The sequence below is a fragment of the Salvia hispanica genome, chromosome 4 (genome assembly GCF_029641045.1).
Source record: "Salvia hispanica isolate PSC_SH4W2 chromosome 4, Shi_PSC_v1, whole genome shotgun sequence".
NCBI lineage: Eukaryota > Viridiplantae > Streptophyta > Magnoliopsida > Lamiales > Lamiaceae > Salvia > Salvia hispanica.
In genome coordinates, this window is record NC_142695.1 from 50737373 (window position 1) to 50760961 (window position 23589).

The following is a 23589-nucleotide window of genomic DNA, read 5'->3' on the forward strand; positions in this document are numbered from 1 at the left end:
TGAATTACAAATCACATAACACTTTTACAATCAGTAAGTACATTTTTTTTTTTAAAGTTAATTAATTTGAAAGAGGGCATGGAGATGTTCGATTAAGAAAACTTAGGTATGAGATATAAATCTGCAAATTAACTCCAACAGCATTAACTGAAGATATCAATAGAAAATATACATTTTCAGTTTATCTATTTTCCTTGGAGAATTCTGTTAATAATGTTATCAGGATATCAACATCGAGGTGAATGATCAACATTAAAATTATTTGCTTAAGAGAGATTTTTGTAATTCGTATATTCCATGTGTCCACGATCAATAGTCTTTATTAATGCATAATGTGAATTTCAAAACCAAATTGGAAATTGTAATAGTACATTAATAAGAAAAAGTTATTGAAGGTGAAAAGTGAGACTTATGGAGTATAAGATTAATTTTTATAGAAGCTTAAAAATGAAAAAAAAAATATGAGAATTAGAATAAAATAAATAATTAAAATAAAAATAAAAATTAAAGTACTCAGTATGTAGATGTTTGGTTATTGATTCAATTATAATAAAACGACAAAGAGGAGTTATGATTGATAGTACTTGATAGTCTCACGACAAATGGAGTAGTAAATATAGGTGCTCAGCAATGCAATGGGGGTATTATTCACGTGCTTCGCATGTGTATGTATTAAGCGTGTATATATAGCTGCTGTGGCTCTCATTTTGAGCAGAGTGAGAGTGAGAGAGAGATAGGGAATGGCTGCGGTTGAAAATTCGGAGAGCTTACTGCAAAAGGATGACTTCGTGGAGGGTTGCCCAGGCTGCGCGGTTGATCGCACCAAACAATTGCAGAGAGGCCTTCCTCTCAAGCAAATTCTCACTGTCTGGATCATCGTGCTCGCCACTGGTAACTAAACCCTTGCTTAATCGCACAGACCTTCGCGATTCTTGTTTTTCTTAATTATCTATTTCATTTTTTGTTATTTAATTTATTTGACGCATCTACTTGTGTTAATTCATCGTCATGAGTACTAGTTTGAATCAAGGAGAGTGCAGAAACTCAAACATTTGCTGTGGAATGATGGAAACTTTCCTTTTCAAGTGTTGTTTTCGAATAACGAATTTAGCTTCATTTAATTGCTTTAGCTGCATATCATATGCCACCTCCATCACTTAGTACTGAACCTTCTATTTTCTGTTCCAGCTCTAACAATATCATCTCTCTACCCCTTCCTTTACTTCATGGTAAGCATTTAACTCCGTTTTCATCATCTGTTTATTTTGGGATAATATTCGTTGTTGTCCAAGTTGGACAGTTGAAAGTATATTAAAGTTTTTTGGTAAGTCGAGACAGTCATTAACTGAAGAAAGTTACCAATATGGCATTACATAAGGATTCTAGAAAACTTGAGGGCATTTTAAATTGTGAATCGTTTCTCCTTTGTGTCTGTTGCAGATAAGGGATTTTCACATTGCAGATAGAGAAGAGGATATTGGTTATTATGCTGGTTTTGTGGGTAGGCCAACCTCTTTTCTTCTTAATATTCTTTGTAACCTTCCTCTACTTATTCCTCACTTTATGAAGGGTCCTCATACATGTTTGGAAGAGCTTTAAGTTCTACCTTATGGGGAGCAATTGCTGATAGATATGGTCGGAAACCGGTCATAATCATAGGCTGTATCGCAGTGTCAGTGATTGATTTCTTTACTTTAACTCTTTAAGCTTTGTATCAATCTGGGCATCCAAATAATAAGGAGGTTATCTGTTTTCAGGGTGGTGTTCAATGGTCTGTTTGGCCTTAGTGTGAACTATTGGATGGCCATCATCACGAGGTCTCTTCTTGGAATTATGAATGGCTTACTTGGACCAATAAAGGTATTTAGTAGCAATTTATACATGCTAGTTTTTGTTGTTGTTCTTACTCATTTTCCCCGTTGGATTCCTCATTTTATGGCTCCACTCTATGACCAGGCATATGCATGTGAAACAGTTCGTGATGAATACCAGTCTTATGCATTGTCAGCGGTAAGCTTTTGTTGTATGTTTCTTTAGAAAGATCTTAAGAGGGTCTGAAGTAATGACCTAATTGTGTTTCTCAATTTATTCGTTTTCGCATAGCCATTCCTGAGAACTCAAATTCAATCTTCTATAGGTTAGCACAGCATGGGGTACTGGATTAGTTGTTGGACCAGCATTAGGAGGCTTTCTTGCTCAGGTACTAATATATCCGTCTGTGTTTGTGTGTGAGTAAATGAATTTCATCCTAAGTATGACTTATAGTGCAACGGCCAAAGGTTGGATATTATTTTACCATTCTGTAGCCATCTTGAATTTGTAAACTGTATATAAGGCCAAGGGGGAAGTTCTACCTACTCCACTACAGATCATAAAATATAATCAAAATTACCTAAGGGCCTATAAACTGTAGTCTGTTTTGTGTATTTTCTTTTGGCACTCATTGGGGACATATCTATAATTCTTCAATTTTTTTCTGAATGACTATATGTCTAAGTGTGTATATGTATGTGTATGTGTATGTGTATGTGTATGTGTATGTGTATGTGTATGTGTATGTGTGCGTGTGCGTGTGCGTGTCATCACCAATTTAACAGTTTTTTTCCCTTTTGATTAAATATTGGTCTTAGCCTGCTGACAAATTCCCTGGAATATTCACGTCCAATTCTTTTTGGGCGAGGTGTGTTAGCTATACTCCATCTCATGTCTCTCTTAACCATTTCACTTTTAGATTCTGGTTTTATGAACTCTAACTCAATAACCTTTTGAATTTTGATAGATTCCCATATTTCCTGCCCTGTCTGATGACCTCGATATTTGCGGCATTTGTAACCATCGTTTGTTTCTGGATCCCGGTACGTTTCTCCATCTCTTGTTCTATTTACTTCCTGAAGCTTAATCCAAGTTTTAAAGTGAGTATATTCTGAAAATCCACAAAAGATTAAATGAATGGAGACAAGAGAGTCGTGTGAAGAGAAATCAATAGACACATTAGGCTGTTGGACTATGTGCATGTGATTCCAAAGAGCAATTGATATGTTGCATATCTCTTGCTACTATATAATTATTTTAAAAAATTGTATTGATTTTCCAATGTCAATTTGATCTAATGAAGTTTTAAGAGATGCAGGAATCACTACACACGCACATTTTAGAGAGTCCATCGTCTGAAGGTTCTTATGATACTTTGGAGGCCGCAACTCAACAGTCTGACATTAACAAGATGGAGGAAAAGAAGACTTCAAAGAAAAGCCTCTTTAAGAACTGGCCACTCATGTCATCCATAATAGTATATTGCACTTTCTCACTCCATGATATGGCTTACTCCGAGGTAAGTAATAATAGATGGTTTTAACTTCTTAAGTTCCTAACTTGCTTACAATCACAATGGTTCACTTCTATTCGCACGCAGATATTCTCATTATGGGCTGAGAGCCCCCGAAGACTTGGAGGGCTTGGTTACTCAACCGAGGATGTTGGAACAGTTCTTTCAATCTCAGGTATGGTTAAATGGTTCCTGCTAATAATATAACATATATACATAGAAGTAGGTTAAAGTATATTCTTTCATGACATATTTCACTGTCACTTTTTCATAAGCCTATGGACGAGACGAGATACTGTTCCACATGATTACTTAGCTTTTGTGCAATAATATGTCATGTCTTATTATGTTTACCGCCTTGGTAATGGTAGTTTTCCTCACTCACTCATGTCTTCTGGTAATATACTTCTCTTTCTAATACAATTCTCACTTTTACAAATTTCAGGTTTAGGCCTTCTGGTCTTCCAATCTTCTTTGTATCCTATCGTGGAGAAAATCTTGGGCCCCATCATGGTTTCTCGAGTTCTAGGAGTATGGCCTTGGAACTAGACATATACTATATGATGCGAATATGAACTCCAGACATTCTTTTGTTGAGGTTTCTTTTTTTGAATGCAGATTGTTTCAATTCCTCTCTTAACAAGTTATCACTACATAGCCATGCTATCAGGGATCACACTATCTATAGTGTTAAATATTGCATCTCTGTTGAAGAATGTCCTATCGGTAAGTGATTACACGGCTTCTTTTCCTTTTTACACCACAATGAGGGAGTGTAAGTTTAATGTTTTGAAGGTATAGAATATGGGACGTGTCTCTATAACATTATACATTCTCTAGTTTTGCGACAATCGTATATGTCTTATCGTTAATAGAATCTAGTGGAAGCATATTCATCAATACAATGCTGCACCTAATAGAATCTTTTTTTTTTAGCAGATCTCCATTGTGACAGGGCTCTTCATATTACAAAATAGAGCTGTGGTAATTCTCCAATCGTTTCATACATAACAATTATAGAGCTTTCGTGATTATGACTCTGATAAATAGTGTGTTGACCAAATAATGATCACAGGGCCAAGACCAAAGAGGTGCAGCAAATGGTCTGGCCATGACCTTTATGTCACTTTTCAAAGCTGTTGGTCCTTTAGGAGGAGGAGCACTGTGAGTTTCTAGTCAGACTCTTATTCATATACCCTTTTAAACTACGTTTTACGGGTTTGCAGTGATGTTTTCATATTGCACAGATTGTCTTAGACCTCATATATACATAGGCATCCTGCTAACTTGCCTCTGTGTAACACAATTTGTGCAGGTTTTCATGGGCAGAAACACGCCTAGGTGCCGATTTCCTTCCAGGAGATCAAATGGTGTTCTTCATCCTCAATATTATTGAGGCAATTGCAGTTTTGATGACATTCAAGCCATTTTTGGTTGAACGACAAAATACTTGATTCAGCGTTTCACTGTAATTTTTGTAAGCCATTCAAACTTTGCAACCAAAGCAAATATTAGCATGAAGATTATCATGTTGTTGTAACCAAAACTTTAATTCTTTTTGTCATAGAACTCCCATGGATGGGTATGTAACAATGTAAAAGATGTACGTTAAAATTCATATTTTAGTGTTGCGATTGCTTATTTATAAGCTTATTCGTAGTATGTATCATCAATTTTCATCAAAAATATTATATCTAAGCTCTTCTAGTAGAGTTTCATATCACTGTTTTAAATCGGTTCAAACATTCTAATATGAATTTGGAATGGAGATTAATATTGCTAGATTAATGTTGTACACACCACAAGAGGATTACTCATTATTTTCTTTCAAGAACCACCTAACCACTGACAATGTGCATGCATTTTAACGCATTTTGTAGACTGATATTGGATTGGAAAGTGCGACAAATCACATTATTTTTTCATTGGCACAAATCACATTATTTTATTCCAAAAAAACAGAAAAAAAAAGTTTTTCGGCGGCCGCCGGAGCCCTACAATAGTGAGCTGCGGGCTGGGCCGCGGTGCCCCTCCATCCAGGCTGACTATCGTGGACGCTCTTAAGATGACAATATACCGCCAATGAGAACTCTTAGATTTAAGAGCAGATTCAACCTTAGTCTGCCACATGACAAACTTGTTTGCCTATGTATCGCATATTGCTTTATTATCTTTGATTTCGTATCACAGATCACTTGGAACCATATGCCAAGTTGCTTGCCTATATATCATAGATTGTTTGTCTATGTATCGCATATTGTTTCCCTAGATTGTCATTAACTATGATGTCACCATAGTGCTTCGCAGACTCTTTGTCTATATATCACAAATTGCTTGTCTATATATCAAAGATTGTCTGTCTTAGTTGTCATTTTAACTATGGTGACACCATGTATAGACAAACAACGAAACAGTTGACAATACTTGGATTGAATTAATGGATAAATTTGGCAGTGCCTATTGCCTAAATATAGAATACTATCACACAAGCACTAATGTTGCCAATAACTCAATTTGGTATTACTACCGTTTACAAAATGCATTTGATGGTATGCATCCATTATTTGTAAGGATGAATAATTGTAGCATTTAATAATGAATAACCGAATTTAAAATTCAACTCATACATATTAATAATACTACATGCACTATAAATAGCAGTGCATTCCCATAGATTGAAACACGGCAAATCAAAACAGAAACATAAAGATTTGCTCATAGCAAAGAAACAAGTAGCAATGGGTTACAAGCAATCCCCGGCCTTGATTGTGGTGGCTCTCCTCCTCTTGGCCACCGCGACTCCTCTTGCCTACGGCCAATTACTGCAGAATATTGGCTCCGTCACTGGTAGAATCTGTTGCACATCCAGCGGAAACTGCCCCCCTGGTTCGGTAGGGATCCCGGGAGTGGCGGTGAGGCTTAACTGCACCACTCTCTTGGGCAACGTGGTGACGCTCGCCCAAGGCGTCACCAACTCCACCGGTGTTTTTAACCTCACTTTGCCAAATTTACTTGGCTCGTTAGGCCCTGTCATCAGCACAGTACTACCATGCAACGTCGTCGCTAACCTTCCTCTCAATTCCACAGTCTGCCCCATCCTCAGCACTGTCAACGGCACCCTTACTGGCGTTCCCATTCTTGCGAAAACCCTCCTTAGCTCGTTGCTCCGTCCGATTTTTTGTTTTGTTGTGGCTGTGTTTAACATCGCGAGGATCAGTTAAGGGGTGGTATATAACATATCATCCTTTATAGTCTTCTCCATTTATACACCAACTAATAAAATAAAATGTACGTAGATTTAAACAAGCACTAAGCATGCTTATATGCATGCATATATAATTAAGCTTGTTTTCATGCCTCATTTTGTATCCGTTAAGTTCTATATATGATAAATAAATCACGGAGAAGATTATTTGTGCATTTTGATTTACGAACAACTAAAATGATTGCATGCAACACTTATTATTTGGATGCGAGTAAAACACGAAAGCATTGAAGACCATAATTCAAGAATCGAAATATAAGTTGAAAGCTTAGGATTCAACGATTTTGTACAGTAATTTTTATCGGATTATAAACAATATTACGAATAACAAAAGATGAATATCATCATATTAGTATCATTTTCACACACACTATATAATCACAACGATGAATGAAAATGATGTTTTATAACATTGGGGTAAGAGCATATCATCGGTGCAGAGGCACGGGCAAGGACCGACTCCTATTTTAGAAGCAGGGAGGATATGAATGAACCGAACCACGTCTGAAAATGAGGAATATCGAAAATATGCGAATGCATATTCGAGGAGGGATTACCAAGTTTATAGGTGCTATTGTATCACCTAATTACGTGGATCTAATTTTCCAGCATCGATCTCATAGGATCTCCAAGGTTAAGCATTCATAGCCTGAGGAGATTTTGAGATGTGTGAGCCCAAGTAATGAAATAGCCTTAGATCGATTTTAAAAAGGTCTTAATTGTAATTAATTATAAATGTTCTATTCATATACCAGTAACAACAACAACCACAATAATAATAATAATAATAATAAAATAAAAATAATCTTTAGATATTTTACTACTACTAAAAGTCAAAATAAGATAGTAAAAAAATTATAGCTGAAGCTCGTCAACTACAGTGGAATCAGATGCAGTTAAACTCTCAAACCTCAAACCCTAAACCTCCATAAAAAAATTTCGATCACAATTTACATTCATTTTGATGTGAAGAGAACACAGAAATTGAAGTAGAATTCGTTGATTCTCCAATGGCGTCTGAAATTGAAATCGAAATTGTTTCGGATTCAAGCCAACAGAAGCCTGCCAATGGGAACCCTAACGAAGTCCATATCGTCGACGTTTACTCGGCCGCAGCCTATGGAGACTTCGAGAAGCTGCGGAACTTCGTCGAAAACGATGGCGTTTCTGTCTCCCATCCTGACGGCAACGGCTACTACCCTCTCCAGTGGGCCGCTCTCAACAACTTCGCCGACATTTGCCAATACATTATTGAAGTATTTTCTCAACTAATTGAGCTGTTTCCGGTTGAAATTGAGCTGTTTCCGGTTGAATTTATGCGAAATTTTCGGTTTGCCAGAGAGGTGGAGATGTGAATGCGAAGGATAATGCGGGACAGACGGCATTGCATTGGGCTGCAGTTCGTGGATCGATAGCAGCTGCAGATGTCCTGTTGCAGAATGGGGCTCGTGTTGAGGCTGATGATTTGAATGGTTATCGGGTAATGCAAGAATTTTGTTTGAAAGTAAAAATAAAAATTGGGGAATTATTTTGCTGATGCTCTAGAATCGATGGTTTTGTAGTTTTGTATTGTCTTATTATTATGTTAGAACTTAGAACAGAAAGTGTATAACGATGCTGAAATGTAGGAGAGATTTCAATTGATGTCAATAGTAGTGATTTCTCTAGGTCGTGTATGTTAATCATGTGATAAAATTGAGTATATCATGTGATAACATTGAGTATAACAAAAGTAGAAACTTGCCTTATATGCATGATGAGACCAGTTTTTAATTGTGGTTATGGATGGAGGTATGAGCATAAATAAAGGGTTATTCATGTTATTTACCTGCTTTGCTCAAGTCTCTTTCTCTCCGAAAGTTATGTTTTGATGTTAGTTTATGACTTTTTTTGGAATTTCTGTTTCTATGCAATTCTCTTGGTCTATTTACTTGCATTCCAGAATGTATAGTTAAAAAATGGAAACATTTTATTAATTGAGTCATTCCTGTTCGTTGCTTTATGTTAATAATAAATCTTTTAGAACAGGCAGTTCATGTTGCTGCTCAGTATGGCCAAACAGCATTCCTCAATTACATTGTAGCTAAGTATCAAGCTGATTATGATGCACCGGACAGTCATGGAAGGAGCGCATTACACTGGTGTGTAAATAATCCTATGTCATTTATATAGTTACATTGTTTGTTTCCCAAAATTCTCTTTTCAACCACTTTTGTTGCTTATTGGCTCTCCTCTTCGTGTAAAAGAGTGATATTATCTTCTCTTGATTTTAAACAGGGCTGCCGTTAAAGGGTTTGCCGATACTATTAGATTGCTTTTGTTTAGAGATGCTTCTCAAGGAAGACAGGATAAAGAAGGTAGGATGTAATGTATTCTAAGGTTCTCTGAGCTACATATGACGAAAACAGATTATATCATAAAGTGATAACTAATAATTTCAGTTGACAAAATTGAATGATTCTTGGATAAAATTCACTGTTAATTTTGCCAATTATGCATTCTGTTGTTTATTCTTTATGATATGCACATGCAATCTGTTTTTTACCTTCATGTGTTTGTTTTAGCCTTGTAGTTAAAGATTTTAGGATTCCAGACACACTTACAGTAGATAATTCATTTTCTCCATGCAACTTGGAATTGGGAGAAGGCTGCATTTGTCTTTATATTTTCTAGTTTATGCGGCTGGGAATTTTTTTAATGGGGAAACTCAAGGAGGGTATTTTATAGATGCCCCAAAGAGCTTTTTCTTGGAAAGTACAAGCTAATTGGTTCGAGGCATAGGAAAACATTTTGATTATGAAAAATATATTGATGTTCTGTTGGAAAACATCCTTCATGGACCTTAGATGTCTAGTCATTATTGCTTTGTTGTATTCAGTGGAAAACTATTGGTGTCTAGTAATTTTTTTGGCTATTTAATTAGGGGAACCAGGAACAAATGCTTGCTTGTTTTTTAATCTATGGAGAAAGAAAAAGACTAAAAGAGTAGATGACAAAACCATACAGACAAGAAGTTTTTCCTCCATTTGATTTTCGAGGAAAATGTACATATAGTATACATTTTCTTATAAAACTCTACTTTGTTTTGTTTCAAAATATTAAGTAAAATGTATGATTTTCAGATAGATATATTTCTCGTTTCTCCTTTTTCTGTCTTCCATCATTGCCAACCAGTGGTAAAGTGTCTAAAATTTGTATCTAGTTTTGTGAGTAAGGGATCTATAGTATATTAGTAGAAAGTCACTATTTAATTTTCCCTCCTTTAAATTTTAATCGCCTTATTTTGTGGCATTGGTAAATGGTCAATTGAGCAACTGAAACCATTTACCTCCTTCCTTTTAACTTATGCTTATTACTTTTTTGTCTAGGCTGTACGCCTTTGCACTGGGCTGCATTGAGAGGAAATGTTGAGGCCTGCAGTGTGCTTGCACATGCAGGTTCGAAGGAGGAATTATTGGTGAAAGATAAGGCGGGGAAAACTCCCCTGGAGCTTGCTTCTGATAAAGGTCATCGGCATATCGCTCTTTTCCTTGTATGTAACTCCATTGGTACTTGTAGTTGCAGTAATTTCGTATCACATTACTTGTGGAGAAAAATGAGTTGTCATATGGTATATTTTTCAGAGATAGCATTTGAAATGTGTTTAACTTTCTGTATCGTTGCTGTTCTGAGAGCTGTGCTATGTAGAGCAATGAGCTTAAGTGCTGTTCTGGTAGTGGCTACTGTGTTGACTTGGTCAAGCATATTCATATAGATCATTGAGTTTAAAGATCAAGAAGTCATCAATCTATTGATATTTCTGTTTAGACTAGGCATGACAATAGTTGTGGAAATTAGTTCAGGTGGGGTGTGTAACTATGGCTTGCTTTATTTCAATAATCCTATTCAACTGAACGTTAAGTGAGTTTGTATAGATCTCTGGAGAGGAAACTGTATCCTCATCAGTAACGACAAATACTGTTAACTAATGACAATCTCTTTTTGTAAAACATCGTGATGTTTCATCGTAATTTGTAGAACTTTTTCACACCATCATCAGGATAACAATATATAATTTGGTCTGATGCAGTCAAATGCATTGAGGGCAAGAAGCAAGGATTGGAAACACAGGATATGCTCTAGACATGATGGAACAGTTGGTTATGCCCCAGTTCTTTTCTCATTAGTGGTTGTTAATGTGATACTGTTCATTAGCTGTGTCCTTTTTGGTAAGCCGACATGTGTTTTAATTTTTCCGAGAGCCATGTTAGCATACCAGTTACCTAACTGATCATTATTCTTTATTGTGTCAGCTCCTAATCTAACAAAAGTTACTGCAATTGTTGGACTTTGGGGATGGACGGGCGTATCTTTTGCTGTTGGCTCTTTAATCATGTTCGCCCGGTGCAGTAGGTTAGGCTTCTACTTTCATAGTATAATATAACTGATCTTGGAGAGTCCAAATGTATGTTATTGTTTGAAGTGAGGCAATGTACTATACTCGTATGCCGTGAATAGAAGAGCCTATACTGCATAGGAAGAGAAGTATTACTTCTACCCGTGTCATGAATAGATTGAAAAAATGGGGTTTTAGGAAAATTTTAGTGGATGATGGGATGTTTCTGTTATACAGAATTGATATCTATTATCTATGAACACGGAAATAAGGGCTGAGTTCAAGTCAAATAAAGGGAAAAAATATTTTCTGAGCTGTATTGTTTGGAAAAGTACATACTCTGAGTCTTGAAGTTTTTCTATAACTTTGAAACCTTGCATATTCTGAGTGCTGGACCCAACACTTTTTAGTGTAAATAAGAATACAAGGAAATTGCATTTTTGAATGAGAGTAAATGGACCCTGTCTAGTGTAACAAAATTACAAGGAAAGTTCTTTCTTTCTTTTTATCCTCATCTTGTATGTTGATTGTTGAAACAATCTAACCTTGTTCCTATTGCTAAAGCTTTTGATTGGACGTTAGTGATGATGTCTTACATTTTACTACAGTGCAGATCCAGGTTATATAAAAATTGGAACTGCTAACCATTCTGATGCTGAGGTACTGATCTCCTTTTGACAAGTCGGTTACAGCATGATTTTTTAAGCTAAACCGCCCTTGTCATAGTGTTTGTTACTTTATTTGGAGCTGATTTGACTCTATATATCACCCAGGATCCTTTATTGAATATTGATTTGAATAGCAACTGGAATGGAAATTGGTCTCAACTCTGCCCTACCTGCAAGGTTCCTCTATAATACCATACTTTGAAATCTGAATGTACTGTTAATTGCCGATCTCTTGGAATGATCTCTTGATGAATAGTGGCTTATATGTTCTGATAATTGGGTTATGTCTGATTGCACATTCCTTCCAGATTATAAGACCAGTTCGCTCCAAGCATTGTGCCATATGTAGACGCTGTGTGGAGCAGTTTGACCACCACTGTCCCTGGATCTCAAATTGTGTGGGAAAGGTACATGATTTTAAATTTCTGAATAATGGGCTATTCGGCATCTTTGTTCTGTTTTGGTTTACTTATTTAACAGGATGTTGGATCTGATTTAACTAGTTTTCATTCTATCAATGTAGCAATTAAGACTTTCTGCCAACACATATGCTCAAACCAAGATATCCCCATTCCCAAACCTCTGTAGATGCATGAATTTCTATTGACTTGTTTTCTCTTTATTATTTGGCGTCTGTGTGTTTTCATTCTTAGCACTTCATGTTTGGATTTGCAGAGGAACAAGCGGGATTTTGTTGTTTTTCTCTGCTTCGGAACTATAACAGCATTGATTGGCGGGGCAGTTGCTTTACAGAGTATGTTCTACTAAATGCATATCTTCTAACTGTGAATTGTAGAGATAGAGTTGATATTAAAATGTTCTGATATTTGTTGTTTGAAATTTGAATTCAGCATTGGAGCATGAATAAGCCTTTCTTGATTTGGTTTTCTTATAAAATCTAAAAAATGTCAATTCTGGATGGTAGGATCACTCAGGACTTGTTTAAATAGGTTAGCTTCAATGAATATCAGATGTTTTAGCAGCCACTTTGAGTTACCTACCCCATGATTGCATTGGACCTCAAGTATGCTTAACACTAAAGTTCTGTGAAACCCTATTTCTGTGGTTGCTTACCTCCAACACTCTCCATCCTCATGCACACTTATTGCATTGGTCAAAGTGCTTATTTGTAGCCATTTGATGTTCGTTTCCAGAACTTGTTTTAGCAAATACAAAGATGTTCGTCAAGTTAATGTCCAAAATCTTTTGCTTACACCTTGGGCTATGAGTATTTTCATGGTGATATACCCTGACCATATTACAAATCGCAGAATTCTGATCCTGCTTCTTTCCGGAAATTAATTTTCTAAAGCTAGGGATTATTTCTGATTTTCAATTAAAATGATCTATTATTTTTTGCAATAGGAATTTGGACATCTGTACTACCCGTGCCAACTGGTGAAAGCTGGAGCCATTTCATAATATTTAACCATCCCGGTCTAATCGCGTTCCTGGTTATGGACACTGCTATCTTTATTGCTTCAGCAACTTTATTGTCAATGCAGGCTACCCAGGTGAAGGTTTTTTTATTGTCTCAGATTTTCATAAATCATAATGCATTTTATTTTTAGGAATTGCTTGCCGAATTTTCCAGTATAGCTGATTGTTCTACGATTCTATCTTGACTAAATAACTTGCATTGGTCAACAAGAATTGCAAAAATCACAAAATTCTTTTTCCCGATACGGTTATCCTATTCATTCATCATGTATACACTTTCAATAATTTGGATGCATCTACACTGCTACCAATCTGCTCAAACAGAAGGATGCCCCCTTGAACTAAGCCTTCAAATTCTCTTCCACATTACATATCTCTTTGAATTCTTTTTAGTGTGTGATTAATAGCATGATTGCCTACAAAAGTTGAATTTTGTTCCACCTAGATTTGTAATTTGCCTGCAAATTCCTTAAAAAAGTAAATCATCTTTAGGTGTTGTTGCCGAAGTACATGAATTTATAATTTATCAGCATTTGTTGCATTTGCTCTGTGGCTCTCAACCTTTCCTCTATGTAGATTGCTCGGAATATCACCACAAACGAATTGTCAAACGCAATACGCTATGGCTATCTTCGGGGGCCAGATGGGCGCTTCCGGAACCCATATAATCATGGCTGTTGGAAGAATTGCTCGGATTTTGTAATACACGGCTACACAGACGACAACGAGATTTCTTGGCCTCCCCTGCAGCAGGTGGCCAGATAGCATATGCGAATTATAGAGAAGCCCCATGTTGTCACATAATACACTAATGTATTTGATTGTTAATATCCTCTTGTATAATGCAACATTACTGATTAAAAAAACAAGTTGATGTGAATAAAAATATGTTTCAAATAATTATAATGATGAATTTATTATTTTTTTTTCTATTTGAATTACATCAAAATCTAAATCAAAACCACTCATTCCGTCCCATACTCCCATCAAATACTTTTGAAGAATTTGCTTTTTGGCACATGATTTTATGTAGTGTTGATTTTATGTAGTGTTGTTTTATAAGTTAATGAAGAGAGTGGGGAAAGTAGAAATAAAGTTGTTTTCATTTTAGGAAATATTTCATTTTAAATGGGACAACCTAAAAATGAGAAAACAACGGCAGATTTTGGTAATTAATCAGGCTGATTTGCATAAATAATGAAGTTGACTTGAGCTAAAAAAGACTAAGTGAAAGAATATATGTAATATGCCCAAATGTTTATACTATTATTTTCCTTCTATTGAGTAAATGAAACAAAGGCAAAAATCGACTTAAATATTTGACATTCTTTTGGGAACAACTACAAAGGATTCCAAGAACTAACTTCTTATATTTCTTCCTTGTGGCTGTGGTCACAAAATTGTTAAAGTATTCCAAGAAGGCTGCAAAATATCTTGAAAAGATAATGCTTCCGACAAAGCAGCCAACTAAGGAAACAACAGAGAATACAGAAGATAACGAATTGCTGCAAACCACATGCTGATTGCTGGCTGTTTACACAATTTAAGTTAGGCCTGAAAACTATGAGTATAGCTTAGAAGTTAGAACTGAATTACAACAACAAAAATTGGTACACTTAATGTTGATGAGAATACTAAACTTTCATGTAGAATTACATTCTAGATTCAGTTAGAAGGTTAACTTGTAGCCTAGAGAGCGCACGAGGAGTGGTCATCTTCCAGCGAGCCATATTCCAATTAACTTCTTGGTCCAAACCGAGCTGCATAAATTCATGGCTGATGTTGACTGGAAGATACTGAAGTAGTTGACACCTTTTCTTCGTAGAAAAGAAAGCCGATCTATATCTCTCTTCTGAGCTCCTCAATCAATTTGCCATTTCTGCAGAACCATGATACACCACACGTTCACGTGCACCCAGAGATAAGAAAGATAAAGCAAATGACAAATATGCAAAGCGAAAGCAGAAGTGTGATATGGCCCAAAATTGTTTTTTAATAACCTGATGATCGGTCTCAAGTACATGCACCGTCACATTTTTCCAAAGTGTAAAGGTAGAGTAACCTAAGTGCAGTATACCAACCTTACTCTTATGTTTTGTGACACTGGAGTCACCTCTCAAATATGAACAGTGAGACAGCACTGGAGGAGATTGATTATTTACTGAATGATATGGAGGACTGATCCTTTCCTATTATTTCATTTCCCACATACATAACTTGGACAACCAATTATGCCAAAAGAGTGGCATTTGCAATGTTGAGGCACTGAGATTTGGAAATGGTAATGATGCTTTTTAAATATGTTGAATTTGATTCAGTTGGAGACTTCTATTCACTGATATTCCAATATGGTGATGGATTTATATACTAACAAGTATGCATACTAACATAAATTTGGAGCTCTAGTCAAGGAGCAAATATGGGGCAGAATTCACCTTTCTTTATTGAGGGGGTGCTGTATTTCACCCATGAATATCCACAAGCCAAAATCAGTTGCGCACTTACATGGACATGGGTAGGTGTTAAGAGAGGGGGGAGGGAGAAGTATAAGCATGTTCAGCAATGGTATAAAAGTTAAAAATTGGGTGCATAATTTAAATTTTGAGTTTTGTAAATCATTCAGTCTCTGTGCTTTTACTGTTTGTTTTAATAAGTTCTTGTACTAATTTTTCTGTTTTACTAGGGTCCTTGTTCTACTAAGAAAATGTTAATAGTATAAGGACCTCAAGATGTGTTTTTTCTTAGAAAAAGAAGAAGAAAGGACTTACCACCATTATCAATACCGGTACTTGTATTCAGTGACTCTTGGGTTGGCTCACCACAATCAAGCACATCTGTATCTTTCAACATTTGGACATAGTAGTTGACAATTTGTTGATCCAACTCGTAGTAATATTCCATTTTCTTCAACGGTTTCATGTCCAGGTCAATGAAAGATGCCTATGAGAATGTGGTCAGATTGCAAAAAACAAATAGATAAGTTATAAGAACTATATCCTGAAGACAAAATATAATTCTCCTTGAAAATTTAACACAGTCATGGATTTCCAGACAAGGTAGCAAAAGATAGAAGTATTAATAAGTGAACACTACAATGGACATGGAGATTTAATGCCAAAATGTTATTTACATGCATCTGTGACTAACTTCACAAAGTGCAAGTGATAAACAAGTAACAGGAACTTCATACATAAATCCAGATCGGGAAGCGAAGTCCATGCTTGTAAATCACATAGCATGAAAGGCATCATGTTAGTAAATTTTGTAGCCAGAATTTAACAAGTTCATGCTTCTATATCACAAACAAACCTTTTCAGAAACTCCATACTGAAGACTATTGATTCCCAAAAATAATAATGCTAAAAGTAAGGATAAATTGGTGTCCACCTTGTAATAAAAGGTCTGCTTGCTTGATTCCAGAAAGACAGCATGATGTAGAGATTCCTCCTCCATATTTATTTTGGACTTGAAACTAATCATCATACTTAAGTCCTTTGCAGTGGCTGATATCAAGTAATCCCTCACAATTCTCACTTTATCATCCCTTTGCATTGAATGAATTGATGAATACCTTGCTGGGGATTTTTTCCCACCTATTTGCCGACATACCACACAAGGCTGAGAAATAATATCATAGTAGGAATGAATTGCACCTTCTATATCAATAGCATCAAGCTTCTGTACTTCAAGAAGCCGATTTAATAAGCCAGACTTAAAAATAGTTTCAGTGAGCAGATCTACAAAACCCTTGATGTGCATCCCATCTTTTGCTGAAATGACATGTTTAAGTCCGTCATGGAATGATTGAGCAGCCGTAGAACTAGTGCTGTCTGCGGTGCCACCCATGCCTCCAAAAATAATCGAACCATTTAAGAAAACACGAAAATTATTCTGCGGTGTTATAAAGAGGGTTTCAATTGCTTTTCGTATTCCATCCTTGGATCCAGAAAACAAATCTAGAGGATGATATTGACTTATTTGAGATATCTGCATATGAAGAATCCCATCAGTTATGCTCGAAGAAACACTTCTATAAGTAAAAATAGTCCATGAAATAGAAGGGTCTAATGTCATTTACAGAGTTTAAAAGCTACAATGAGCATCAATCATAAAATTTTATTTCCAGGTTACATATCTAGGCATTACCTTTCCTCGATGCAATTTTAGAGCTTGGTGCATCTTAAATCGAGTAATTCTCTTTTTGACTGCATTTCCCTCAGCTATAAATTCTGAAGTGGGAAGAAATCCGCCTTTGGGCTGTTTTGCAGAGTAAGAGAAAAAGAGAAAAATGTAATGAACTCCTATAAAAATTGTTAAGGAAGTGGGCATCTGTAGACGAGATATAGTGCACATAAGTAGGACTAAAGCACTAGGGAAGCACCTTTATCTCAACAGACACACAGAAATCCTCTTTGAGAGAATCTGAAACTGAAAGAAAAACCATGATCATCAATTCATCATGTTTTCGTCCAACAATTAGGGACTCGCATGAAAGTACAACACCATTAATCTATGCATCAATTAATGAACAGTGATCCTTGATAGATAGTCTATGATGGCTACTGAGTTACAATTGAGTATAAATTACAGATAAAATTAATGTGTCAAACTTAAAATTTTGTATTTCAAACAATTTATCCACGTCTGCCCTAATTTGACCCACTACCCTCTTACCATCAGAAATTCATAGCTCGACACCCAAATAACAATTCATTATGAAGAAAACTTTTAGCAACTGCCAGTCTGCCACAGTACAAAGAAAATATGCTCCGAATAGCTCAAGCAAGCATAAACTGAAACATATGTTCAATAATTCATCTTTAATCAGAGAACCAATAGGAAAATATATATCCAAACAAACTTGAGATGCATCTCATACAATGAGGAAACACTGAATGATCAGAAATTAGAAGAACCGAGTCATGAAGGGAATTGATTCTGGCAGCATCAACACGCCATGATGGACGCTGACAAAGAACCTTATTGTCAACTGCCTCCAAAAATTCTCTTGACACAAGAACATGGATCTGCAGCAATTTGCATATAAATCCATTGTCTCAGTTACACCAGAAACAAATATATGAGTCCTTAAAATGAAAATAAAATGCTTCACTTTTTCATGTGAAGCCAAGTCACCAACCCACTATTCTTCATTGTGTGCTGTGTTGAATGTACTAAATATTGCATTTTAATAGTGTACATCCATTTAAAACGTCCAACTAAAAGAAATACACATCAACTAACCATTTATTTTGTTACAACATACAAAAATAGAATTGTAAACTAAGTACATGTACTCTGACATACAAGTGTTGGACATTGGGACGAACAAGCATAACGTGCATGAAGATGTTATTAATAAAAACACTACTAGGATTCTAAGTAAGTAGAATCATATATCATGATCTTATAAACAAAGGGGGGAAATGATAATGCTCGCTCCAAACTTTTCTAGAAAAATATCTTACCCCTGCGTCAACATGCTCTGATCCCAAGAGTGGACACATTACTTTCTGTACATATATGTGCTCCGCAATTTCCCTTGTAGGTGCTGAAACTATGCATTCAAATTTTCCCCACAAGGAGGATTCATGGTTGACAAGGGCTGAATGGCCATTCTCACATTCAGGTCTATCATTTGGAACTTTTTGTATCCTTAAAACTTTTCCAACCTAGATGCATGAGAGAAAAGTGAACGCATTTAGACATTTTTACAAAATGTAGCATATACTAGTGCCATGGTACCATCTATGGATGTATTAAAAGTCTCTCTTTATAACTTAAGTGATAGAATTGTGTATCCCCTTCATGAGATTATTCTTTTAAGGTCTTCTACTTTTATCAAACAAGAGATTTACCCTTTTGATTCATAAAATAAGCCGTTGCCTCTTCATGCACATAAGTCCAATATCAATACTTCGATCACTCCAAACATGAATGTGTATACATTAGTTATTTCATCCATTACAATTAATGATGATCCACCATAATATTTATGAAGGTAACTTACAGCAAGTCTAAGTTGAGGACCAACTTTCAAGAAATGTAAAATCTAGGAAGGCATCTATAATGACTTTATCATTTTTTTAAATAGTAAACCTAGAAGATCTTAATTCTTTGCACAAAAAAAATCTACTTACAAGGGTGCAAAATTGAGTTTATTCCATCCATCCCCCCCCCCCCCCCCAGCTAGTTTAAAAGGTTTAAAATAAAAAACACCAAAATCACACCAGGAGATGAGTTTTAATATCAATAAGTTGAATCTAAGAAAAACAAGATAACAGCAAAAAATAAGCAATTGTCCTTATACTTGCCTACAATTTTCTAGTTTCCAAAAAGAAAAAAAAAATGTCAACTCTAGCAATCAACTTCAGAAGATCTAGCATAGTTGCAAGAGAGAGAAAATTGTACAAAATGAGGAGAGCTTCCACAATAAGCAAGAACTAGGTTCACAGCTCCTTCTCCTCTGTAAGTCCATTCCTCCGCATCTTTGCCTTGCAAAATTGCACCCATCCACTTCTTTCCGGTCCCAATTTCGCACACAAGGAGGTCTAGAATCTGCAATAAAGCACTAATGAACAGCATGCATAACTGTAATCAAATTGCCAAAAAGAAAATGAACAGCATGCATAACTGTAATCCAAGTCAAGGTTCCTTCAATATGAAATGAATTACACAAACTAAATACTGGACTCAGTGAGTCTAAGCAAAAAAAAAATGAAAACTCAATACACAATTCAGTTGAACAATCATGATTCCACACATTGGCACATGCATTCATTCAACGCATCAAAACATATCAGCAGTAAATCAGAAATTATATCACACCATTCATTATTGGCATTTTTATAAGAGAACATCAAGGGAAAGGAGTGCAAATGCTATCGATACCAACCTCACTTATAAGGAACAATGTAGCCCTTGAGTTGCCTCACATATGTGCATGGTAGAAAAATGGTGAGGACACGCTGCTCGCTGGAGGATGGAGAGGAATTAGGGGTTTTATTCTCTGATTTCAATGAAATTCGGGGAAAAGAGTTTGAGAGCGGAATTGATGACCGAAGGGGAATGCGCGAAGAAGACGCGAAGCTGCTTTTCGGCAGTGAGGGAAAGCAGCGGCGGCTGTGGGAGAAGACGGACGGCGATGACATTCGCCGGAGGAGACAGTCGCCGAAATAGAGAGAGGATAGTTTAGAGAGAGAGAGAGAGAGAGAGAAAGTGCTGTTAATTTTGGGCCAAATTAATAAATCTTTGGGCTTTAACTAATTTAAAAGTTGGGCTAAATTCATAAATCTTGTTGGAAGAGGATTATTTGTATATGAAAATAACTACTATTTCAAAATTCACAACATTATTTACATACAATATTTCAAATATATGAATTATAGTAATTAGTGAAAAATGTTTGGCTTGATCCTAAAAAATCAATGATTGCAAGAGATAATCGACACAAGATTGTTTTTTTTTTCAAGACAACCGATATACTTTAGAATCATGTACATTAGTGAAGTATTATATTTCGACGTATTTCAGCATAAAAGTCGATATTTAATCGTGAATATACATATTTTCATTAACTACCCATCTACTATAGGTAATTTTGGTTCATTCGAACAATCCATTTTTCCTTATTTTCACTCCAATCCATTTTTCTCTTTTTTTCAATTCTAACTTTACTGAGATAAAAAGATATGGGGAAAAATTAAATGTGATAAATGTTTTCCATATTTTCTTATCCCTTTTAATGATAAATTTGTACTAGAAAAAGACCACATTCTTAATATTTTAAAAACGTAAACATGCATATGATATCTAATTAAGTTCAAAAATCAATACTTATGAATTCAAACCTCAATATATATACTTTTTTTAGGGCCAATCAATTTGCTACATTGAATTTGCGTCCGTATTTAAGATATTATCCAAATTTAATTATTTCCAACTGAGAAGAGATTTTCATTGGTGACAAAATATACAAGCAATAAAAACTTGATCATGTCCATTAATAACGATATATTCGAATATGCAAAGTAATTTATACATGTTCGAATTTCAAACTATGTACACTAAAATCATATTCTAATCATACGGCATAACAGCCACAACTCATCTCCTTCAATTTATTTATGGAATTACAATAGTAAAAGTAAGTAGAAGAAGATGAAATTAAAAGTGCATAGACATATACCAACAATTGATACTTAAATCATGGAATTATAACTAATAGAGTACTTAACAAATCAGATCGAAATAAAAGACTCACTAATTAAAGCTTAAGATCCAAATCAAGTCCTAAATCATCCTTCCCATCATCAACATTTCCCAATCTGAGCCTATTATCATCACCTTCATTGGTCCTAGTAGAAGAATTAGGGTTAATAACTCCAAAATTAAACTTATAATCACGTGACGGAAAATTTTCCAACTTCAAAGCAAAATCTGGTGTTGATGGTGATGGGTCAATTAGGTAGGGCCGGGGCATCTTCTCCCGAGGTACGGAATAGGCGTACTGCGACGGCAACAGCGGCGGCGTGTGATGGTAGGGGTAGGGTTTAGGGTGAATCATATTAGATTGTGCCCTAAACCCATGTGACCTAAAGATAGGCATGTGTGTTGAGAAGGGGTAGTAGGAGTAGCCTTGCATCGGCGGGTGAGCGTCGGGGCCCGCATCAACCATGTTGTGGCGGTGTTTGGCCAGTGCCCTCTCTTGTTTGTGCGCGTTTTGGTGGCCTCCCAGTGCTTGAGAAGTCGAAAACTCCCTCCAGCAAAAACTGCAGGTGAAAGTTTTCGACTTTGATGGTTTAGGGCCGTCGCTAGGGTTGAAAAGATTAAGCTCGTGGAGCTTTGAATTTTTAGGGTTTCCTTTATCCCTCGCCTCGTTGTTGGCCGGCCCGAGATCTAGCACGACACGCGACATGGTCTCGTGTTTCATGCTGGATTCATCCTCCTCGTCCTCTTCTTCCTTGATCGTGCGATTATTTTTTGATGTCACGGAAATGTTGGAGGCCTCCGAGTGACATGGCTCGAGGGATGCCATAGTGAATTAATATTCTTTTGTTTGGTGTTTGAAAGTTTGATTCAAGAGGGGTTATATATAGTGTTTGTTTGGATGATTAGAGAAATTAATTATTTATGGATCCTATGATTATGAAAAAATATCCCAATCTACCTTCAATGCGTGGCGTTACCTTTTGACGAATTTGGAAAATAAAACTTTGTTATTTGCTAACTTCTTAATTAACAAAGCAATAAGTAGACATTATGACTAAGTTTTGAAATTGAAAATTTAATTATGACAGCTACCTACTTAAACATGCAAGTTTAGGCTTTGATAGTCACACGGTTGAATCCTTTTATATTTATCCAGATTTTGTACAATTTCACTTAATATTTTTATCTTAATTAGATTGCAAAACCTCTTTGATTGTTATTTATGAAAATTATCTTTCTCCATATAACATTAATTTGGGTTAATTCCTCGAGGAGATATCAAACTTTGAAATTTCAAATTCGTGAAATTTTCCAAAAATGCTATAGTGGAAAATAGACACAATATAAGAGAGAAGTTGATATAATAAGTAAGAGTACAAGCTTTGTTTGAACAATATACTAAACTAAAATGAACTAATTAATCTAGTTTGATCTAATCAAAACATCTTCATTTTAATTGAAGTTCATGTATTTATCGACCAATATATTGTCTATGTTCATTTCATAATCTTTTTTAAGTTTTATACTACAATCAAAACAAGTTTTTAATTGCCATGTACAAAATCAGAAGAATCTTATATTAATATTTTTTGTGGCTGCAAAAAAATGTGCAATCCCTCATAAGTTGACAAGTTATTAAGTCCGGATATTTACACGCAATAATTTCTAATTTAGAAATATATTATTCAAAATCATCATTAATCTTAAAGGTTCAAATGTTCGAAAGAATGGATGCATCATCCATATATACATTTCCTCCTTAATATCTTCATAAATTAAAGTACATATATAATATATTTACTATATAGGATATACTCCACTTTTTGGATAGTTAAAGCAAAATAAAAATAAAAATAGAATTTTCTAATGTTGGGAGTAAAAGTCTTTCTAATTTTGTGAAGGCTCATCCTCTCCAAGCCAATTAATCATGATATCCTTTATCAAAATATAGAGATAAATGTATGTACACATAAATGCATGAGCTACATTTTTCGATTATGAAGCATCTAAACAAATTAAGACTTGTTTAACATGTTGCTCGGTATTTGGCTTCTTAAATGAAATAATTCAAAAATATAAATTGATTTGATAGTTCCGAGTGAGGGAGACAAGATTAGGGATAGATGATCATTTGGTTTTATTAATTTTAATTTCCACTTTATTTGATTATATATTCATTAAGGATATTTATTATGTGAATAATCATGTTGTGGCTATAATTTGTATGTTTTAGTTTGTGTGAATGTACGTTCTCTTTTAGTTTTCAAAGTGGATAGAAGCTACTGTTTCTATAGTACTGTAGTAT

General features: G+C 35.4%; 4 protein-coding genes across 6 annotated transcripts; 2 read left to right on the top strand and 2 right to left on the bottom strand.

The window, feature by feature from the left end:
• Positions 1 to 704: 704 nt before the first annotated feature.
• Positions 705 to 4978, top strand: LOC125196137 (protein ZINC INDUCED FACILITATOR-LIKE 1-like). Of its 2 annotated transcripts, none has more exons than XM_048094521.2 (16): positions 705 to 891; positions 1189 to 1229; positions 1441 to 1501; positions 1570 to 1672; positions 1758 to 1860; positions 1957 to 2010; positions 2138 to 2200; positions 2631 to 2680; positions 2780 to 2855; positions 3131 to 3331; positions 3413 to 3500; positions 3771 to 3856; positions 3944 to 4051; positions 4262 to 4309; positions 4401 to 4489; positions 4641 to 4978. In XM_048094521.2, the coding sequence occupies exons 1-16, from the start codon at positions 741 to 743 to the stop codon at positions 4777 to 4779; spliced, it is 1461 nt and encodes a 486-aa protein (XP_047950478.1). In that variant the 5' UTR covers positions 705 to 740; the 3' UTR covers positions 4780 to 4978. The 2 variants fall into 2 exon arrangements, with proteins under 2 accessions (XP_047950478.1, XP_047950479.1); XM_048094522.2 differs by having other exon boundaries at positions 706 to 891; positions 4265 to 4309.
• Positions 4979 to 7456: 2478 nt separating this feature from the next.
• Positions 7457 to 13993, top strand: LOC125196720 (Ankyrin repeat family protein with DHHC zinc finger domain-containing protein). The gene is made up of 13 exons (XM_048095332.2): positions 7457 to 7846; positions 7930 to 8070; positions 8619 to 8731; positions 8868 to 8947; positions 9959 to 10122; positions 10660 to 10798; positions 10883 to 10982; positions 11574 to 11625; positions 11739 to 11810; positions 11942 to 12040; positions 12309 to 12387; positions 12999 to 13147; positions 13650 to 13993. The coding sequence occupies exons 1-13, from the start codon at positions 7601 to 7603 to the stop codon at positions 13836 to 13838; spliced, it is 1623 nt and encodes a 540-aa protein (XP_047951289.1). The 5' UTR covers positions 7457 to 7600; the 3' UTR covers positions 13839 to 13993.
• A 566-nt stretch (positions 13994 to 14559) lies between these two features.
• Positions 14560 to 20289, bottom strand: LOC125192899 (inositol-pentakisphosphate 2-kinase-like). Of its 2 annotated transcripts, none has more exons than XM_048090573.2 (9): positions 19969 to 20289; positions 19485 to 19631; positions 18542 to 18745; positions 17953 to 18100; positions 17455 to 17501; positions 17220 to 17330; positions 16461 to 17060; positions 15842 to 16013; positions 14560 to 14952 (listed from the first exon to the last, which is right to left on the bottom strand). In XM_048090573.2, the coding sequence occupies exons 2-9, from the start codon at positions 19584 to 19586 to the stop codon at positions 14939 to 14941; spliced, it is 1398 nt and encodes a 465-aa protein (XP_047946530.1). In that variant the 5' UTR covers positions 19587 to 19631; positions 19969 to 20289; the 3' UTR covers positions 14560 to 14938. The 2 variants fall into 2 exon arrangements, with proteins under 2 accessions (XP_047946530.1, XP_047946531.1); XM_048090574.2 differs by having other exon boundaries at positions 19485 to 19644.
• Positions 20290 to 21339: 1050 nt separating this feature from the next.
• Positions 21340 to 22110, bottom strand: LOC125195344 (uncharacterized). The gene has a single exon (XM_048093505.1). The coding sequence runs from the start codon at positions 22108 to 22110 to the stop codon at positions 21340 to 21342; it is 771 nt and encodes a 256-aa protein (XP_047949462.1).
• Positions 22111 to 23589: the final 1479 nt, after the last annotated feature.

Bases quoted from the DNA above. Each gene is read 5' to 3' on its own strand.
- LOC125196137 (XM_048094521.2), top strand. From the start codon at position 741: ATGGCTGCGGTTGAAAATTCGGAGAGCTTACTGCAAAAGGATGACTTC. The intron at 3,332-3,412 runs GTAAGTAATAAT...ATTCGCACGCAG, and splicing joins ATGATATGGCTTACTCCGAG to ATATTCTCATTATGGGCTGA. The intron at 4,052-4,261 runs GTAAGTGATTAC...TTTTTTTTTTAG, and splicing joins TGTTGAAGAATGTCCTATCG to CAGATCTCCATTGTGACAGG.
- LOC125196720 (XM_048095332.2), top strand. From the start codon at position 7,601: ATGGCGTCTGAAATTGAAATCGAAATTGTTTCGGATTCAAGCCAACAG. The intron at 8,732-8,867 runs GTGTGTAAATAA...GATTTTAAACAG, and splicing joins GGAAGGAGCGCATTACACTG to GGCTGCCGTTAAAGGGTTTG. The intron at 12,041-12,308 runs GTACATGATTTT...TTGGATTTGCAG, and splicing joins TCTCAAATTGTGTGGGAAAG to AGGAACAAGCGGGATTTTGT.
- LOC125192899 (XM_048090573.2), bottom strand. From the start codon at position 19,586: ATGGGTGCAATTTTGCAAGGCAAAGATGCGGAGGAATGGACTTACAGA. The intron at 17,502-17,952 runs GTATGAGATGCA...TTTTTCTTTCAG, and splicing joins TCATTCAGTGTTTCCTCATT to TTTCAGATTCTCTCAAAGAG. The intron at 17,331-17,454 runs GTGCTTCCCTAG...TCTGCAAAACAG, and splicing joins GTGTGTCTGTTGAGATAAAG to CCCAAAGGCGGATTTCTTCC.
- LOC125195344 (XM_048093505.1), bottom strand. From the start codon at position 22,110: ATGGCATCCCTCGAGCCATGTCACTCGGAGGCCTCCAACATTTCCGTG.